The 21,126-nt window shown below is 38.3% G+C and overlaps 1 protein-coding gene across 1 annotated transcript in view; it reads left to right on the top strand.

The window, feature by feature from the left end:
• PAWR (pro-apoptotic WT1 regulator) overlaps positions 1-21,126 on the top strand; it is an 81,401-nt gene that overhangs the window by 39,595 nt on the left and 20,680 nt on the right. Inside the window, exon 2 of the mRNA XM_027679773.1 lies at positions 57-185. Coding sequence (XP_027535574.1) covers positions 57-185 — 129 coding nt within the window. The remainder of the gene's footprint in view (positions 1-56; positions 186-21,126) is intronic.

Raw genomic sequence — 21,126 nt, 5'->3', positions numbered from 1 at the left:
AAGTATGCAAAGCAACATACGAAGACTTTTTGATAAGTGAATATTTTTCATTTTAGAGCCTTGATGAGTACGAAGATGATGAAGCAGGGCAGAAGGAACGAAAGAAGGAGGATGCTATTACCCAACAGAATACGATACAAAATGAGAGTTCCATTGCAGATACCTCTAGCTCATACTTACTCCAGGTGAGATCTTAACACTTGTTCATTTTGATATTTTTCTCAGGTTTAAAACTCATACTGCCTTCTTTTTTGTACTTCTTAACAGTAGATTATACCCAACATGAAAAAAGTTCAGGAGTTGACACAGTACTAAAAATGGAGCATTGGGTTCCATTCCTCAAACTCAGCACTACTGAGACCCAGTTCTGACAACAGAATCCTATTCTTCTGTAGGGGCATTGAAGGTAATGGTGTTGATGTTCACCATAGAACTTTCTATGTAATGAGAGGAAGAAAAACAGGGAGATTCAAGTGAAATATACTGACAGGTTTAGAATGTTCAATTAGTTGGAGGTAGACTTTTAAATCAGGACAGACTTTCCTAATTTGTTTTACCAATTAACAAATTTTAATTATAGATACTGGGATTTAAGCAACACAGAACCTCCTAGGGAAAACACCTTGCCTTTGTGAAACGTTTTCTCCCTTTTTTTTTGCTCTCCAGTCCTTTGGTCAGACTCACTCCTGCAGCCCCCCTCCCCCTGACATCAAAACATTGCCAACTATGCCCAGTACACCCCTCCATACTATACTACCTGTGGCAAATATTCTGTCTCTTCCCCATAGTGCCCTAAGTCTCTTAAGCGAGTCTTTTTTTTCTCCTCTTCTGATACCTAACAGCATGTCCAAACCCAGCTGTACAAACTGAGGCCATCCCTCTCTGCCCCTTGACTCCAACAGAGTCACGTGTACAGGGAATAAAATATACAGACAAACCAAGCACATGGTTTCACACCACCCATAACCGGAGGGGGCATTGCTGGATTTGCTGGATCTGGATGAACCTTCTTTCTAAAATTTTGCCCAGTCTTTCATATGCTCATGAGTGCTTTTAACATTCAGAATAGCCTAAGAAAAGAAGTCTACAGCTTAATTGCCTGCAATGTGAAGATCAGTCTCTTTTTGTTTAAGTTGAATTTGTCATTTGCAATCTTTTTCCATTTGATTTCAGCAAGTTGTCCCAGTGGAAGATACAGCGAACAGCTGCTCCCTCTTTATGTGACTGAGTGCTGCAGAGAGTGTGTGGCTCCTCTCAGCTGCTGGTTCCCTAGGCTGAAGAATTCTGTTTTATTTAGTTGTTCCTTGTACAGGAGATACTCAGTAATGTTCTATACTTTTCTGGTTTGACTATATTTTGTTTGGTACCTGGAAACAGAACCGATGAAGTGTTCAGTACAGCGTGCAGTTGTAGAGTGGTTTAGTGTTGGGTTTGGTTTTGTTCTCTGTTTCTTTTCTGATAATTCCTGATATCTGCCTGCTTGTCTCCGGGGCACTGCGTTTACTGCTTATGTTGTGTATGCCTAATCTAACTTAACATTTTGGAGTTATCTGTGAGTGATAATAACAAGCTCAGAGGCTGATGCATACGTAAATTTAGAAACGTTTACCTTTTGTCTCACTTGTGTACACTATGCTTATGTACACTAAACTTAATCTCCTGTTTCACCTCCCTGCCACTCCCAATAAAGAAATCCTGCGTGTTTTCACAGTTGATATCTTTTCTGTTCAGAATAGCATCTCTGGACAGCTCCTCCCCAAATATATTGAAAAGCACAGATCCCAGCATGGGTTCCTACGACACTCTTTTGGGTGCTCCATCCACTGTAAAAGCTGACCATCAGGGTCCACCATTATTTCCTGTCTTTTCACCAGTGATTTATTCACAAAAGGACATTAGCTCTTATTCTAACTGTAGTTTAAGTTCTTTAATAGGCTTTGGGGAATGTCTCTGAAATGCACTAGGCTGTCAGTTGAATTTCTCTCCTTGACACTTTTTTATAACTTAAAAAAGCTGTATTAACTTTGTGAAGTATAACTATTCTACAAATGCTCTGGTGACTCTTCCACATGATATCATATTTATTCACTCATTCCGTACTTGTTCTAGGCTTCCTAGCACCACTTTATCCAGTATAAGTTTACTCCTCTGTAGTTGTCCGGTCTGTTTTAGAATCTTCTTAAAGATGGTGATTATGTTACCCATTGGTACTAGGACGGATTTAAGTGAGGGGTTATATATGATCTCAAGTAGTTTAGCTATTACATTTTTCAGTAACGTCAGTTTCTTCAAAGCTAAAGGAGTAAATTAATGCCTCATTCTGGCCAGTAACTTTTTAAAAATTTATTTTATTAATTTGTTTTCATGTTCTACATGTGCTTCTGTTGGAAATAGACCCTTTGAGGTCCTCCATGAGGGAGTGCTCTGATGTGAGACTCTTACCATGCTTTTTCACAGTGAAGACCAACAAAAATATTTCTGCAGAGAAACTGTCTCCTTTGAGTATGCCTCACAGAACTGGATCTGTTTATCTTTGTAGATTTGTCAGGATTCATCATTCTGAAATGTTTTTATGCTTTTTCCAAGTTGTTTGTTAGACTCTTTCTTACAGTGTTCACCCTGTTTTCACTTCTTCAGCAAATATTCCAGAAGTTGTCACTTTTAGTTTCCCCTAGTGGTATTATTACATAACGCTTTGGCTATAGTCCCACGCCCCCTTCTTTTCATCCATATTTTCTATTCTTCTTGACCAGCAATCTCAGTTTTTATTTACCAAACTGTCTGTGTTAATTGTATCCTACATGTTTCCAAGTTTGTCACCTCTCTATTCCAACAGGCACTACTTTGTTGACAGAGCACAGCAGGAGTGTCCTGTCACAGACAATACATAAGACTCCCAGGCCTCAAATCTGGCAAAGACCCAGGGTGGCACATGTACAGAACAGATGGAACCTTAGAAAGTTGTAGCTGCTAAGACTTAATCAGTTTATTACTGTCTCTGTCAACTTGCTTTTATTATAAGACTTAGAAGTTGCCCAGTTTGAACAGAATTTGACAGCAGTGTTATTTCAGCTTTGATGACTTAGCTGCCTTTTGATTCTACTGTGCTGGTTAAGAATAATAACTGTTTTTAAAAGTAGAGTTTATGTTATAGATGTAAGAATTCGAGTTGCCATTGACCAATATACATTTTACTTCTGTGTACTAAGCAGAATAAATACATTTATGTAGTTACAGACATGTCACTGATTTATTCATTCTTATTATCATTTCATGAAATTTGTAAATATATAATTCCTGTGACTATAGTAAACAAGACAGTATTGATTTCATGTTTGATGGGCAAATATGTTGCTGAATAACGTTTTATTTCCAATCCCTAATATGATTTTTCAGTTCTCTTTTAACATTGTCGTAAGTTGCTGTTCTCCTTTTTGTGGGCAAAACACACATTTTTTTTGAAAACTCTGGCTGAACTTGAAGTTCTTGATCTAAAGCACAAAGATACCAGATTTGTTTAAGAATAGATCTAAAAATACAGCAGACTTCGGAGTGTTTTCCCTGAATCAGACCTATATGACTGAAATTGTCTTCAGAATTGTTTTATATTGGAAATATGAAAGATGCAGGTCCGGCAATGTTATAAGCATTGAAAAACAATTCCAATCAGAACTGTTAAGTTTAGCAAAAGATAGTGTGGAAAGCCACACCTCATGAGGTGAATCAACATTAAATCCACTCCCAGATGTAAGGACTGTATCTGGCTCTGACTTTCTTGCTTGATTTTCCTCCCATTTTTAATGCTGTAATTAGTTGTTTTCATCTTGTGAGTTACAGTGCTGTGGACTACTCCACAAGGATTGCAGACTGAGAGTGATAAGTCATATGTGAGGAAGCTTAGAACCCTTACAAATGAGCTAAAAATTTGTCATGCTAAGGACAAGTGTAGTCAAAGCTACTCCTTCAAAGTTAACTAAAGTTACTATTTTAAATAGGAATCTTTAGAGTCTAGTCATTATAGAAATGTAGCTCTTACTTAGCAGAGATGGCAAAACTGAAAGTAGTGCAAAACTATTTGATACCAATGTCTTTCTTGCAGTTGGAGAGAAATGATACATTCAGGGTAGTGAACATCTCTTATTTGAAGATGGTGTTGGTATGTACATACTGTACAGATAACTTGCATCAAAAAACCCACAAGATTTGGCTGGAAAAACCAATTAGTTTAATGATGATTTATTTTTAAGTCTTTTAGGAGACTTGCTCAGTTCCAGAACATGAAAAAAATGCTATTATTGGCTACTGTTCAAAAAACCCCCGCCATATTCAAGGCTTTTGCTTTGTACTAAAGCACCCAGTTGTGCTGATACCATCATCAGGTACCTCTTTGAATTCAGTTGTTTTTGTATCTGGTCTCCTAAAATATTTCCCAAATGCATGCCCTTCTTCGTGTAGTCTTGTGGCAGTAGGGTTGACATAACTTCTGTGTTGTTACAGAAGTGATATCTGAACATGGTAGCATGTTGTGATGTCTGTATGTCACCTTATGGTTTTCCTGGAAATTTGGAGGGTAAATTGGGAAGGCTGAGAGGGTTAATTAAAAGTTAACATAAAGCCTTGGAGTGGGAGACATATGTATATGTCCTCCATCCATTAAAACCTTCAAATCACAACTGGCCTTTTTTCTGGCAGTTATTCTATAATAACACAATAGCATCATTCTCAATACGTTGGAAGGACTTTGAAATCCTTTGGTTTATGTATCTTTGATTCCTTTTTACTTGCTTTGTATTTCAGATGTTGTAGTGTCTGTGAATGCTAGCTGCATGCTGCAAAAAAATTCATCAGCTGTGAACAATTGACATGTGGGAGTTGAGTAAATATGTATTGTCAAAAGCATCAAGTAACAATATGTTTGAGATCTTAAAAATATTTGTCATTGCTAGAACAGATATAGGTGAATAAAATTAGATGGACTTTCCTCTCCCTGGCAAACTTGAATGAAGTGTGTCAGAATGATTTTTACTACTAACGTAACTTGAAAATAGGAATCAATAGAGTGAGAGATAATGGTTTATTGCCACACAAATAGCAAAATTTTTCCCGTGTATTTCTTAATTCCATGTTAAGAAATTGCGTATCATAACTATCACAGTTACCAATACCTTTTGTGTCTGTACAGATTGCCAAAGATGTCTCTGCAGTCATCTGCTAGAAACCTGCTTTGGAGTTTGTACTGCTGGCATGAAACTAGTAGGGTAATTTTGCTTCTCAAGCATTCTAAAGCCTGGGACCCCAATATGAGACATGACTCACTCTTTTTTCTTTAAGCCACAATAACTGCTTTGCTGTACCTAATTGTGTATTTTATATTGTTGCAAAGCCCAGGGCCTCATTTAAGACCCTTGGACTCAAGTTAGAAATTACGATCATTTTGTTCCAACCATTAATTTGTTTTGTGTATACAATTGTAATGCACATTTCTTGGTGCCCCTCTGTTGCTCTTAGAATGTGCATCAACAAGAAGTTCAAGAAATTAAAGATTTTGAATCTTACCAAATTGTTTTATACAAGATGCAGCTTTGTGAGATACGTTTATACAGTTAAACATCCACACTCAATCACAGTCAACAACACTGGATGGATTTGCTAGACAAAAAAATGTCACTTCATTTGTAGTACTGAACCTTGTCATTAGACTGTAAGTTGTATTATATTCTTGTAGTAAGCACAAATTATGTGCATTAGCAGACAGACTAGCTTGATCCTAGCACTGAATGCTGTGGAGCTGTTAATCCAAGGCAATAAAAGACAAAACTTCCCAAGTTTTCAACTTACAGCACTGACTTACAGACACAGTAGCATTGCCATGTCTTGGGTTGCTCTCACTCCTCTCTGTAGCAGCGATGCAGGTTCTTGTTCTCTGCAAGAGATTAGTTTATGATAGATGCTTGGATAATCATTCAGTTTAGTGTAGAAATTACCCAGTACCTTTGAAAGAATCCTTGTTGATTAGAGGTGAGGATAGGATGAAATGTCTACATAATCAGCGCTCACCTAACGGCATAATTACAAAATTGTTTCACAGTAGATTGGGTTCATCGTACTAACTTCAGTAGTGAATAGGTTAGGTGGCTGGTGAAGTCATCTGAACTTGGTTTATTGACATGACCCTTTAGTTATGCCTTGTGCATTTAGTCATAAGTCATCTCTTGAAATTGAAGGAAAACCATATCTGTCATTTTTTTAACCTTTTGTTCTGAAAAAGCTTAACGTTTTACCAGAACATTGCAGGCACTGTCTGAAAGGAATGCAGTAGAAAGATATTTCCATAGAAGTGCAGTTCTTAAATGAGACCTAACACATTGAAATTTTTGGAAGCAGTGATATATGTCAGTGTTACGAAGCTGTAAATGTTTAATAGAGGCTTATGAGCTATGCTGAAAGCAGTAAATAAAGTTAGGCAATAAAATTCCCTAGTGACTTCTTAGCTGTGTGACAGACTGCGAGAAATGCAGGGATCTGAACTGTTGCTTGCATCTCTGTTAGGAAACACAGCTGAAAACCTGCTTGACAAAAGCTTCTCCAGAGTTTTATACTTGAATATCATGCATTGCAGTTTTTGCCTGTCTAGTTTGCCTTTTTTGGCTTTTCACTTTGCGTAGCAGTGTTATATCATACAACATAATTTTACAATTACTCTCATTATCCAAAGTATGTGATAATAATATTCATATCCATTCATACCTGACCACAGTGTTTCAAAGGTATCTGGCATCTAGGTTTCAGGTAGTTCTTGCAAAGAAGAACTGTGTGCTTGCATTCAAGAGTAATAATTCATCTTTTATAAGTATATTGCCCTGATGTTGCTTTATGTTAATTTCTGTCTGTAGAGAAGATGCAGTTGTGCTACATACAGGGCACGCCCAAATGTGTTAAACATGTGTTTTCTTTTCTGTGTTTCTTTAGATGTTAGTCCGGGAATTATTGTACATAGTAACATGATTGTAATATTGGTATTGTTTTAAAAAGTGAATAAAATAGTGATTAAAATATAGAAATATGTAAATTAGAAGGACGTGTGTTTGCGTATGTGAAGTCCTAAGTAATTCTGCCAAATGAGGTTGTGGGACTCTAATATTTGAGTTAACTACCGGATAATATTCATCTTGGGTTTTCTGTTTGCAGATTTGGAGTGTGATGCACTTCACAGAGATGATACGAAAGCAGTCATTAGTATCCACAGAGCACTTAAGTAATAATAGTGAGTGCAATAGAAGGACTCATGAGGAAATCTTATTGTATGTCTAAAAATGTTCCCATAAAAATGCGTTAAAAAGTATTCAAATTCAGTGTTAAGTATTAAAAGATCACTATTTTTTAATAAATATATTTGCACCTTAAGTCAATCTTGTGTATTCCATGTTTTTGAAGGAAGTGACACTAGTTCCAGGGAATTTGCTGCCCTGTACAGTTCATGAAATGAACCAGGGCTTCAGATAAACATCTGCCGTGGTTGCTGTGGCTTGGGAGACCTAGATCATTTCTGTGATATGCGTAAGGGAAACAGGAACACAGGAATTCCATCTTTTCATGATCGTATATGATCAGGCAATCACTCAAGTAATTTCTAGTAATATGGGCACAGGCCCATTCAGAGCAGTTTGAGTATGTTAATAGCAGTAATTAAGGCACTGGTTGCCACTTTGTGAAGAGCAAGCAAATGCAAAATACTGAATATTACTCACAGAGTACTACTGTTCCTTGTGTTCTACCTAAGAGATCTTGTGGAAAAATACATTTTGAGATGATGTCAACGACATTCTGTTCTGAATTGGTTGACTTTGCAGTCTTAATTTTCCTTAAATGCTTTTTGTATATATTGTTGGAGATTAGGAAAAAAACCCACTCCATGTAGTAACTTCTTAATTAATCTGCAAGGTAACTTTTGAGTTCTGTTGCGTGGTGGTCTTGTCTGGTATAACTGGAGGCTTTAAATGGAGGGAATGATGTGTTTTGAAAAATCGAAGTTGCTAGTTTTTAGTTACATGGTATGTATGTATGTGTGTTTTTAATTGAACGTAAGTTTTAAAACAGTAGAGTCTGGATTTTGCATTAGAATGGGCTATGTAATAAGATGTTGTAGCAGCATAGGTTTCTCTGCCAAAATCATCCTCCTCTTCTCTTATGTGAGCAAATTTAGTAAATGTGTGCCCATGGTGTAGTGCTGCTGATCCATGCATGTTCAGCAGGTTTTACTTTCCCAAAGGATCTGCACATGCTCAGCAAATCCAATTCATCTATATTGTGTGTGCACTATCCAACACTGCTGCTTTTGGAAAGTGCTTACAAGTGAAATCACAGTCCCTTTGCCCCTAAGAAATCGGGAAGCTGAGGGCTAGCGGTTACTAATGTGAGACCAAAGGGAAAGCTCGGGGCTGTAAATTGCCTACAAGCCACAACAGTTGCTTGGACAGCGATGTGTAGCCTTCAGTGTCCCTACTTTGCTTTGTCTGACTTCTGCTCTTGGAGGGAAATACTGATACATGAGTATCAAGATCTGTCTTCATAACAACTGATCAAAACCGAAAATCATTCCATTTGTTTGTGGATGACATTATTTGTGTTCAGTGCTTGATCATTGTCAGCATAAATTTTTAAGTAAACTTTGCTTTTCTTAGAAAGAAATACAAAATTACTAACGTTTTTAACTTTTGTATTCAGTAAAGTTTAAGTGGTTTAAGCTTAAAATTTTGTTTCAAGAGTGCAATTACTTCCAGTAAATATAGTTGTGTATTCATGAAGTCTCTTAAAATTGAATATTTGGTTTTGTGTGCCTATTCATATGCACAACTATTCATCACAGGACCTGCATGAAAACTAAAACTGAATCAAACCTCTCTCTGTGAAGGCAAGGCAATGTAAAGGTGTCTTGTTCCTATTTTAAATTCACAGTTGTGCCTAGGAACTGCAGGGTTTTCAGCACAGCCTGCTCTTCAGGTACTTTCTAAATCCTTGTGCAGAGCAAGTGTGAAGCAAAGCGTGGCAGTTATGATTTCTTCCTTGTAGTTTCTCTCAAGTTTGGTTGTGATCCTTCAACTAAGATTTAATTTCTAGGGGACTTTATTTACTTTTATTATAATTTTTTCTTGTCTAGATATCTTGCTGCTATCCACTCAGCCTGTATGAACACAAGTTTGTTTTCTTGTTACCTTGTTTGTTTCTTTCACTGTGGAGTTCACGAACCTATGCTCCAGAATTGCATCAGCTGGTGCATTAGCTGCTGTTACACTGGTTTGGAGCCTTTATACAGCTGTAAGGAATAGGAAGCAGTTTCCCAAATTCCCAGCTAATGTTTTGAGCAGTCTAAAGGAGCCTCATGTTAAGAAATTTATTTTATTTCCCACATGTTTTCTGTTTTTGGACTGGCATCACTTAACTCAGCTGGGTTGCAGTGGATATCTCCTCTCAGTCTTAAATTTATTTGTGTGTGGAAAAAGCAATCCTGGAAGGAGAATGGTACACTGTAGTTGAGATTTCTTTGAGAAGAAGAGTATTTGTGCCTAGGGCACATACAAATGTATTGAAAAAGGAAGGTCTTCCTGACATACCTACTTGAACAAATAGATGATCCAGCCTGACTGATACCAAAAACTTCTATAAGGTATGGTAGTACTGCTGAGTCCTGCACTTTTCTGGTATTCTACTGCTTTCATACCAGGAACAAGTCTGAAACCTGTATAAAAGTTATGAGTACCTGCTGGATGTTTACAGAGAGGGAGGACACTTCAGCGTGGACCAAGGGGATTCCTGCTGCTGAGTGTCATTGTGCAAGGTGGAGAGGGGAGGCAACTTGCTCAGTAATGTATACAGTTCTGCACAAATATACGTAGTGATTTTATAACATGGATCATACATTCATATTATTAATACCAAGTTATAGAATGTCGTAACAGTAGTTGCTCAGATGTGCTTGTGCATCTGGAAGCTGCATACTCCAGTTCCATAATGGTATGAGGATGGCAGGGGTGGGTGAATTTGTCTCTACATCCTTGTAATCTGGTGTAATTATTGTGATGGCTCAGGAGGGAGGAGGAATCTGTATTTCAGAGTTGTTTGGTGGAGACAGTCTGACTATGTTTATACTGTTAAAAAGTGCAAGACCTGGGTGTGAGCTCAACTGCTGCACTGCTGATAGAGCCTGTGGTTTAATTATTAGCAACGTTTTTTGGCATGGTTTTTGTTCATGCTACCTAGTGCTCTCCTATATCGTACCCTGGGGACTGTTTGAGGAATAGTGTGCTAGGAACCGGTCCTCACATGTAGTATGAACATCACAACACCAGTTTTGGCTGCCTGGCTAGTGCTAAAAGGACATTAGTAGGCTTTGCTAGCTCAAAAACAACTGCATACCCTCAATTAACACACCGGGGCGTGCAACGCAAACCTAGGTTTCATGCTCTGAAAAGACTACTTTGGTTCAGCCTTTGTGTTATTTCAGATACTTCTGACTGAGAGGAACCTACAGATTATTATTTCTTAGGTACGCCACATGGGACATGGAAGAGACCCATCATCAAGGGCTTTGGAGTATGGATGTGGCAACTCTCTGTCACTTGGCTTTGGAGCCATGGAGTAACCTATGACTTCTCTGCCTCCATTTACTGTTTGGTTAGTAGGAGCTTATCAGGTCCATTTTGCTGGTAAACTCACTGTCAAGAATCTCTCTTTCCTTTTCTGAGAAAAAGTAGCTGTGGGCAGGATGGTTCATTGTTTTAAACTGGTTCCTCTGAAGAAGTTGGTTTTAATCACTAGTTGTGTTTCTAGCACGTGGCGTGCATAGCACTGTTCATAGCTAGGCTTCGCGAACGAAGATTTGGGGAAGGGCTCTACCCACGTTTCTTGCAAGCGCGTTGGTGGCTAAAAAGGCCAATACGAGAAAGGCATGTCCGGTTGCAGTGCAAAGCACTGTATCAACAAGTCAACAAGCAGGTTGGCACTCTAAAATGAGATTGAAAAAGTTATAATGCTCTATAAAATGTTAGACAAATGTCATTTAAAAGAATTTTGGGAAATTGTATTTGGTTTGTATGCCTGGAAACAGAGTAATGTTTTTGTGAAGAAGCTATGCATATAGCTCCATGCAGGATTTTATATTTACACTATAAATTACTTCTGCAAATTCTATTGTGTTTTCACTGTCATCATCTCTGCGGTGGGTTTCATATTGGCTCTTCTTTGACTCTTTCATTAGCTCTTCTGTGACTTGAGATCCTAGAATCATAGAATCATTTAGGTTGGAAAAGACCCTTAAGAACTGGCACAACTCAATTTCTCTGAGCCATAAAGGTTTAGGTCCACCTGATTTCTCTCTTCTTTTGAAATACCCTCGTTTCAGCATCAAGTTGTGTGTTTTAGATCCCGTGCTGTTTGCTTATGTGTTGGAGGTGTTCCATAGGTTTCTGGTAACATATTGATTCTCTGTTTTTTTTATGACTGACTGACACATTGGACCTTTGTATAAGAATTTCCAAGTTGTGTTTCTTCTCTGTGAGTTTTAGGAAGCCTACATTTTCGGTTTATGACTATTGAACACTGATCCACGAAGGTCATATGTTGGTTATAATCATTGTCTTTCTGATAATTTTTCCAGCTCTGCTTTTTCTGTGAGTCATTTAAGTCAGGTTTTGTCAGCCTGATCTAGTCAGTTCCTTCACAGCTTTTGTTCTGAGTGCCTAATTGTTTGTCCTGAACTGTTTTTCTGACTCTTTGGTATTGAATATTGCTTGGGTATAGAAATGGAAAATAGCAAGTAAAGGAAAAACTCTGTTCATATATTTTAGTGAGTGATTCTGTTTTCTTATTTTTGGGAGTTGCTTTCTTCTGGATGATGCTTGACTTGCCTGGGAGTTACTTGTGCTACCTGCAGGTATTTCTTTAATTATTTTCTCTCACCTTATGTCCTTAATAGATTTCTTCATAGGTAGGAATTGAGGATACTTACCTTCCTCTTAGAAGTCTGATTTGATTCCCTAGGTGTTCTTGCAGTGTTTCTCAGTGGCCTCTTGGCTCTATCTAAACAGGCAGATGAATCATAACTCCCTTGGCTTCGCTGGAATAGGTATCACTTGCACCCAGGCATTTTAGCACATCTGTTAGTTCTTGTTTGAAGTCCTATTAATTACATATTAATTGAAAATAATAGATGAGGCTGTAAAAAATAAGGTTCACTTAAATAAGTGGACCGAATCAAGGACACCGAACTTTTTTGTGACTGAAATACGTTTATCCAATCTGGTTTTCTTTAATTTTTTTTGTCGTTTCCCCTCCCCCCCCCCCTTTGGGGTTTAGCTCACTGCAGCTGGCTCCCTGCCAAGTCTCCAAACCTTACCACTGGTAAACTATAAAAACTAATAAACTTTAAAGTCTTCCATTTGTTTATGTCAAAATATAGATAGGTTTGTAAACCATATTGACTAAGAAGTAACCCAAAATGTAAGACACTAGATTTAGCTCATAGTAGTTTTTAGGCAAAGAACCACCATGAACTTACGTAGTCTGATTTTTTTCTTTATAGAAAACATTCATACCTTTGCAACTATGGAATTATGTAAGAGCAGATAAAAACCCCTACGTTAAAATTTTTAAATTATAATGCCATTATGTTAAATAAGTCTGACCTTAATTTGTGCCACAGTTTAATAATTGATGTACTAATATATTTGACATTTTTCTTCACAGCTGGACAGGTAATAAATAGTTGGTATAGCTGGATTTCATCCTGTGAAGTAATTAGAGACAGATAATGTGTGCACTACAGAATACTTTTGGAAACATGGTGCAAATATATTTCAGGAGGTCAGGATAGAATGTAAACTTTTCATCAGACTTGATGTTGCTGCCCACGCCGCAGCCTGGCTGGCTCTTCTCTGTGGCACTGAAGTGCCTTCGCACCGTGCTTCCTGCCTGGCTGGGCTCAGATGGGGCGTGCCGGTGCCTGCTTGGTGTGGTGCCCAGGCAGGCTCTGGGTAAGAACATTTAAATCATCCTGCAGCAGCTGGATGAGGCCGTTGCTGAGCCAGACCTTATAGGTACCCTTGGATCCAGGCAGATTTTGGGAAGAGGCATTCTTTGCATGGTTGTCTTCATTGCTCTGATTTCTAGAAAAGCAAAACCAACCTGTGAGGAGACTGTGCACGTTGGATTTGCAGTGCTTCATTGAGGCTCTGCTCTGTCAGGTAAAGAGAACTGCAGTGTTTTCACCTAGGATGTCGTTCATCCACAGTCCAGAAACACACACAAATCCCAGAGGATTACATCTTTTTAGATTTCCCATTTGAAAAAAGAAATTAAATAGCTTTTCTTCCCAAAGGGCTGCATAGTCATGAGCTAGAAGAGACTGACTGGAACCTGTTTGAGATGCATGGATTTCATATGGGCTGCAGTGGAAGGGCCTGGGAAGTAGGGAACTGGTCAGTTGTGGCACTGTCCTAATTTATTTTTAAGTTACTCTTTGTGTGGAGAGAGAGATTTCTCCTCTTTAAAGATGGATCTTTCAGTTGGTGTCTCTTTTGTTGTCTCTGTCTTGACAGATGCTCTAACAGATTAATTTACTTACTGAGTTTGAATTTTTTGCTTACAGCTTCCTTCCTAAAGAAATCTTCATCCTTTTATAGACTATAATGCCATTGCCCTTACATTGTTACAAATGCCTACCTGATTCAAGCACCCAGTATTTCAGAAATATGGGAACAGAAGTTATATTAACCTTAAATTTCCTTTTTTTAGTATGGGTAAAGAAACCATATCTTCCTTTTTCCAGTAGCTCTTTTTTTTAGGTCTTGCTTGTGTACACTTTCACATGAAAGATGTTGTTCTGTATTGCTGATCTGAAATTACATATCTGAGTGCCAGAATATGAAAGTAGTTCTGGTGATTGAATTTTAATATCCGGAATACAGGAATGTCTCTTTCCTGCTTAAAGTTCTATTCTGTTACTTATTACTTGTTATGGCATATTTAAAAAAGATCTGGTGGATGTAAATTAAACAAGACTCTTTTAATATGTGGTTGTTCCAACTTGCCAAGAGTACAAATCAAAGGAAGATCAAAATATGAAAAATGTTGCAAAGCTATTTAAAAGCTTCTGTTTTTGTTTAATCTTACCAGGTTCCTGTTTTCAGTTTATTTTGTAACTGATTAATAGGTGGTGATAACTTCATGCTTTCTTAACAGTTTTAGAAATAAAAGCTCATTTTTAGAATGTCTGCTTATAAAAGAGATTTATTGGGTCAGTAAAGAGTGTTTTAAGGTCATCCCTAGGAAATCCACACCAGGAAAAAACCAAAATATAATGAATCTTTGAAATAGATGTAAAATCTTGGCAGCTAGGAGAATAAGAGGAGGGGAAGGAGCCTGAGGTGGTTTTGTATGTACAAGTATTTTATTCAAGAAGAGATCTAGAAAGTGCATAGCTACAAGAGATGCAAGTAGTTGAGTGATGAAATTGCTCCTTGAAACTTATTGAAAGCACTTTTGAGGGCTTCTGGAAAGAATGGTTTCTGTGGAAATAACAAGTGGAGATTTTTTCCCCTTGTCTGTGGTGAAAGCATTTTTGTTCAAAATTGAATTAGTGTTGCATTCCATGAAAAACATCTCTAGAAATTTTCAAAGGGACAACACTAAATTGGAAGGACCTGTCAACTCCCTCAAGGGCAGAGAGGCCCTGCAGAGAGACCTTGACCAAATTAGAGGACTGGGCAATCACCAACCATGTGAAGTTCAACAAGGGAAAGTGCCAGATTTTTCTCCTGGGATGGGGCAACCCTGAATGTTCATACAGACTGGAGAATGAGTGCCACAGAAAGGGACCTGGGGGTCCTGGTTAACAGCAAGTTGAATCTGAGTCAGCAGTGCCCTGGCAGCCAGGAGGACCAACCGTGTCCTGGGGGGCATCAGACAAAGCATTGCCAGTGGTCCAGGGAGGTCATTGTCCCGCTCTGCTCTGCACTGGGGTGGCCTCACCTTGAATATTGTGGCAATTTTGGGCGCCACAATATAGGAAAGATATTAAGCTATTGGAGAGTGTCCAAAGGAGGGCAACGAAGATGGTGAAGGACCTTGAAGGGAAACCGTATGGGGAGTGGCTGAGGTCACTTGGTCTGTTCAACCTGGAGGAGAGGAGACTAAAGGGAGACCTAATCACAGTTTACAGCATCGTCACTGGGGGAAATGGAGGGGCAGGTACTATCTCTTCATTCTTGACCAGTGACATGACCCGAGGAAACAGCATGAAGCTGAGTCAGGGGAGGTTTAGGTTTCATATTAGGAGAACGCTTTTCACCCAGAGGGTGGTTGGGCACTGGTACAGGCTCCCCAAGGCAGTGGTCACAGCACCAGGCCTGATAGAGTTCAAGAAGCATTTTGACAATACTCTCAGGCACATGATGTGATTCTTGGGGTGTCCTGTGCAGGGCCAGGATCCTGCTGGGTCCCTTCCAACTCAGCATATTCTGTGATTCAGGAATGGAAGGTAAACTGACTCCCAAGAGACATTTGCTTTTGGGGAATTTTGATGGGAGGGAGAAGAAAGGTATTTCATCTCTCTGCTGATTTTCACACCTGCAGTTATTTCAGTTAAGCATTCAGATGTTATCTCACTTTTATATCTGAATGAAATTTTGTCTGCGTTGCAGAAGATATGCAATTGCCATTTCCAAACAAATCTCAAAACAAAGGTGCACTGAATGTGAGAAGTAGCTGTAGTTAATCAAGATGTGACTTATGAAGGAATTGGAATTGATTTGCTGGATGTAAATAGAATCTACATGTTCCTTGATATGTAAAAAGGCAAGAAACCCTAGTAACCAGACCTCCTTCCTCCATGTAGTGAAGCTGTATTTGCTCACATCTTGAAGAACATATAGGAAACTTTGTAGGAAGCCTATATTTGAGTTACATATGAAAAAAAATTGTTTTTATGGCCTAATTTCAGTAAAAATTTAACCTTGCATGTTGCAGGAATATCATTATGTAGTCATAATTTGCACTGCTGTATGGTCAAATTTCAAAACAGTGCACATATTCTCCATACCAGTATATATACCAGTGTGTCCTACTAGCCTGATTAGATCCAAGGTGTTTGCTTTAATAGTTTACAAAACTTCTAAATAGTGTTTCCACTGAACCATTTTCATAGTCCAGCTGACTCCAGAGCTTGTACTTGTTTAAAAACAATGTTTGTTAGTGCATTTTAACTAGCAAATTAGTAGTGGTAGGGTTGGTTTAACATCTGGAAATCTTTGTCAGACACTTGTAAACACAGACAACTCTATTTATTTAAAGCCCAATGACCAGCTTGTTTATTTAATCTCTCTGTTGGCCAGATGAAATACCAAGATGAGCCAAGGCCAAAGAGGGGAATTAGCCAAGTTCCTTGCATCCTAGTTTGACATAAATTTAATTGGCAGTAAACGGTTGCATTAATTGAAATGGTCTCAGCTGCATTTCCTGCCCTTACACATTCTCTTGTGCAACAGGTACGTGTGTCTTTGTGTTAGTCTTTTCAGTGAATCACATGAAGGAACTCATGCGGAATGAGACAAATCTTTACTTTTTCCTTGGTTATTTTCACACAGATCACACCTGTGTTAATGCTGGTCTGCACAATCACTTTTGTGCACTAGACAGAAAGGTAGCATGACCATTTTTCCAGAGCACTGCTGATGTATGTCAGTCTGCAGTGTTTTTGAACATAATAATTAGATGAATAGCAAAATATATACTGTTAAAAGGTAATGCAAGCTGCCTGAGATATGTGCAAGAGGTAAAAATAATTTTAAAGCTGTGTTCAGAATACTGCATTGAAATGAGTGTCTGGTTTCAACCTTAGATGAAGAACTAATGTTAGTAGATGTCTTTGACAGCAGTATATTTTCACCAGTATGAAAGAAACCATTAGCATAATTGTTGTGGATTACTTCTTTATTGATTGTTTTTCTGTTCAGGATTTCCAGACAGTAAAAAGAATTCTGTTTTACAGGGAAGTCAAATAAACTGATCTATTCATTTCTCATGACAAATCATTCATTTCTGTAGTAATGACTAGGTATTTTAAACATGGGTTAAAAGACAGAGTTAAAAAATACTAAAGAATATAAACAAGATTTGTAAATTAATATTTATATACAAGACTAATCATACTAATGGTTTTAGATTAATTCTTTGCAGAACAAGGATATCCTTCCTTTCTCCTTCCCATTCTTCACTTTCTGCCAACCTTCACTTCTGCAAAAGTGGTGGAGAAGACAAGAGCTTAAATTATAGATGTTTGCCTCATTTTAAGATCTTTTGCATAGTTTGAAAGCTTATTTTTGATTAATAGACACATAATGCTGTTTACAGTGTAACTACATATATTCATGTTACCAGCAGCTTTCACACAAATAAGGCACACAAAATAAATTTCATAAGATGAGAGCAGAGATAAAAAAAAAATATTTTCCTAGTGCTTGCACCATCACCTGAAAGAACGATTAGGTTGCATTTCCATTAGAGATTTCAAAGTGATAAAAGTAATAATTTACCAAATCTGCAGTATTAATTTGTTGGTCAGAAGAATTTATTTTTTATACATCAGATGTGCATTTTTAACTGTTGCTTGTAGTTAGTTTTAGCTACAAAAATAAAACCCACTAATACTTGTAACATCTGTTACAAAGGGCTGGTTAATTGGTTAAAGGTTTGGGGTTTTTTGTTTTAACAGCTGTAATTTGTAGCAAATGAGTGTATTTGCCATGCACTTTGTCTCTGAGCACTTGTTTGCTTTCCCAGCTTTTTCTGAAGAACTGGCTTTCTTGGATAGTACTGCCAAACTTTTAAGTGTCCCATTGAGTTAAATGTACAAGTCTATGTGTATAAATTTCTTTACAGCTTATATTTGCAAATTTGTATGAAAAAGTCTTACCAAATTTGGGGTTATATGGTGCATTTGTTGCATCCCTTTAGCATCTAGAGTACAAAACAAGCATCTGAGATCCAAAGATTTCTTCGTACAAGGGTATGTGTGCTTCATTGGACTCCAATGTCACATGCAATTTCTGCCTTTGACTGTAAACACAGGCTTATGTTCACTAAGAAGCATAGTCATGGCTTCAGCATTTTCTTGGAAAAGTTGTGAAAAAAATAAGAACTGAGGAAGCTTAGAGCCCAGAGTTCCTACTTTATTGTTTCTGCAGACAGGCAAAATTTTGACCTAGTAATCTATGTAACAACCTCCATCCAAGCTTATAAAGGGAATTGAACCATTTGTCTATGGCTAATGGGACAACCAGGATGTTTCTGAGACCATCATCATCAGACCTGTGTCTGATATTACTGATGTGGCATTTCAGTTTCATATACAGTGAATATATATCTTAATGTATTAGATGGAACAATTTGAATCTCTTCACATACATCAGAGTCAGATCACCTTGACGGTCATTATTGACTGTCGTAAAGCTAAAAATCATTAACGTTGTAAGGGATCTTGGGAAGTCTCTAGTCCGAGCCCTGCAGACAAAACAGGATCAATTACAGGAAATGGCTCAGGACTGTAGATAGTTGGATTTTTATATTATCTCCAAGAATAGAAATGTCTTGATCTCTTACCCCATGAGGTGTTTATACATATTGGCAAGATACCTCTTGAGCACTGTCTGCTCCATGCTGGACATTCCAGCACTTTCAGCTTTTCTACGTGTGTCCAAACCTTTAATCATGTGTGTGGCCCTTTGCTGGAGTCTCTCCAGTATATCTTTCTCATACTGAGAAGCCCAGAACTGGCGGAAGCACACCATCTGTGGTCTCACTAGGGCAGAGAAGAGGGTAATGGTAGAATATCCTGAGTTGGAAGGGATCCACAAGAATCATCAAGTCCAAATTCTGTTCCTGCACAGGACACCCCAAGGATCACAGCATGTGCCTGAGAGCATTGTTGAAACACCTCTTGAACTCTGTCAGGCTTGGTGTTATGACTACTGCTCTGGGGAGCCTGTTCCAGTACCCAGCCATCCTCTGGGTGAAAACCTCTTTCTAATATCCAACCTAAACCTCCCCTGACACAACTTCAGGCAATTTCCTTGGGTCCTATCACTGGTCACCACAGAGAAGAGATCAGTGTCTACCCCTCTTCTTCCCCTCATGGGGATGTTTAAGACTGCAATGAGATCTCCCCTCAGTCTCTTCCAGGCTGAACAAGCCAAGTGACCTCACTTGCTCCTCGTGTGGCTTCCCTGTAGACCCTTCCATATCTTTGTTGCTCTCCTTTGGATGCTGTTCCTCAACGTGCTGGCAGTGCATCCTGAGGGTGCCATTGGCCTTCTTTGCTGCAAGGACACAGGGATGGCTTGTGTTCAACTTGGTGTCCACCAGGATCTTTTTCTGCACAGCAGCTTTCCAACCAGTCCACAGCAGGTACTCGTGCTTGGGATTATTCCTCCCCAGCTCCTGGACTTTGCGTTTTCGGTTTTTTTGAACTTCATGGAATCTCTGTAAGCCCATTTTCTAGCCTATCAGTGTCTCTCTCCATGGTAACACGGCTACCTGACATATTGTTAACCTCTCATCCAAGTTCTGTGTAGTGTGCAAACTTGCTGGGAATGTACTTTGACCCATCATTCAGGTCATTAAAGAAGTTGTTAAACAGTATTGGCCCCTGTATCAGCCCCTTCAAAGACTGTCGTCCAGCTGGAATTAATGCTGCTGTTTATAACACTTTGGGCCCAGTAGTCAAGTCACTTTTCATTGCACCTCACAGTCTGCTTACCTGGTCCTTATTCCAGCAGTTTGCCTATATGTATGTTATGTGGGAAAGTGTTGAAAGTTTTGCTAAAATCAAGATAAACATTATGTGCTCTTCTTTCATTTGCTAAGCCATCTCATCATAGAAGGCTGTGAGGTCAGTCAAGCATGATTTCTCTCCATATATGCATGCTGATTTCACCTTCTTGTCCTTGAGGATTTGATCCATTACCTACTCAGGGACTGAGCTAAGGACTGTCCTGTAGTTCCCCAGATGATCTTTCTTGAAGAAAGGAGCGACATTTACTTCCTTCCAGTCCTCAGAAACCTCTGCCTGATGCCATGACCTTTTAAAGATAACATACTCTTAGTAAACTTGAAAAATAGCAGTGGTACCATTTAAAATTACATTTCCTTGCCCTTTAAAGGTAAATTTAGGTTGCTGTTTTACAGCTGTGAATAGCTACTTTTCAGATGCTGTCAACAATGATAAAATGGTTATCAGTGTTAAAACAGCAATTTTGCTCCACTTTGTGGGTTTCTTTAAATAGTTCCCCTGACTTCACTTTGTTGAATTTTGTTCTTCTATTTATATTAGGGAAAATGTAGCACATATGGCAGCAGTCAAAAATGCTATATAAAATAAAATGCACTTTCAGGTCAAGTTGTTTTTCTGTAATACAAATATTTTTGTCAATTTCATTTTCTATAGTAAAATAATAAACATTCTTTGTATCCTAATTTTTAGCTTGTTTATTTACTTACAGACTCACTGATGTGCTGATCAGTGAAGGCAGTGTAATGTCTTGTGGAATTTTCAGAGTGGATGGAATTTCTCTTGCATCTTGTTTTGAGAACTCATTTATTTCTTTGCCTGCAGTTAGTATCCTAGATAGACAGAATTTCATACTTCGCCTTTATTTTTTTCTGGTAAAGGCAGTTGTTCAGTTCATTAACTCCTTAAATATTCTTTCCAGACTTTTTATGTATTATTTACTGGAGGGTGTTTGGTTTATGAGTAATAAAATAATTGGTTCCTCTTCTTCTTACAGCATCCTAAAATATATTTGTGGACTCTACTCTGTCAAATCTGAGCAGTTAAAACATGTTTAAATTTTTCTACTTGCCGGCTTCAGTTTTTGTTCCCATCCAGAAGGACAGCAGTGGTGCTGAGAAATTGGAACATTTTTGCTCTTAGACAAGTAGATGAAGAGCTATCAAAGTACACAAGTGTTTCCGTACTAGTTAGTGGTAGTGAAGGCATACTGGTGGCAGGTTGTGTGCTGTTGTGCATGCTGGGGGATGGAGTAAATGTATCCAGTTTTCAGATGTAACTAACCAGAG

The sequence above is a fragment of the Neopelma chrysocephalum genome, unplaced genomic scaffold (assembly GCF_003984885.1).
Source record: "Neopelma chrysocephalum unplaced genomic scaffold, ASM398488v2 Primary Assembly neopelma1_59, whole genome shotgun sequence".
Taxonomy (NCBI): domain Eukaryota; kingdom Metazoa; phylum Chordata; class Aves; order Passeriformes; family Pipridae; genus Neopelma; species Neopelma chrysocephalum.
Note: the sequence above shows the minus strand (reverse complement) of the source record. Positions and strands in the feature narration are given on the sequence as shown.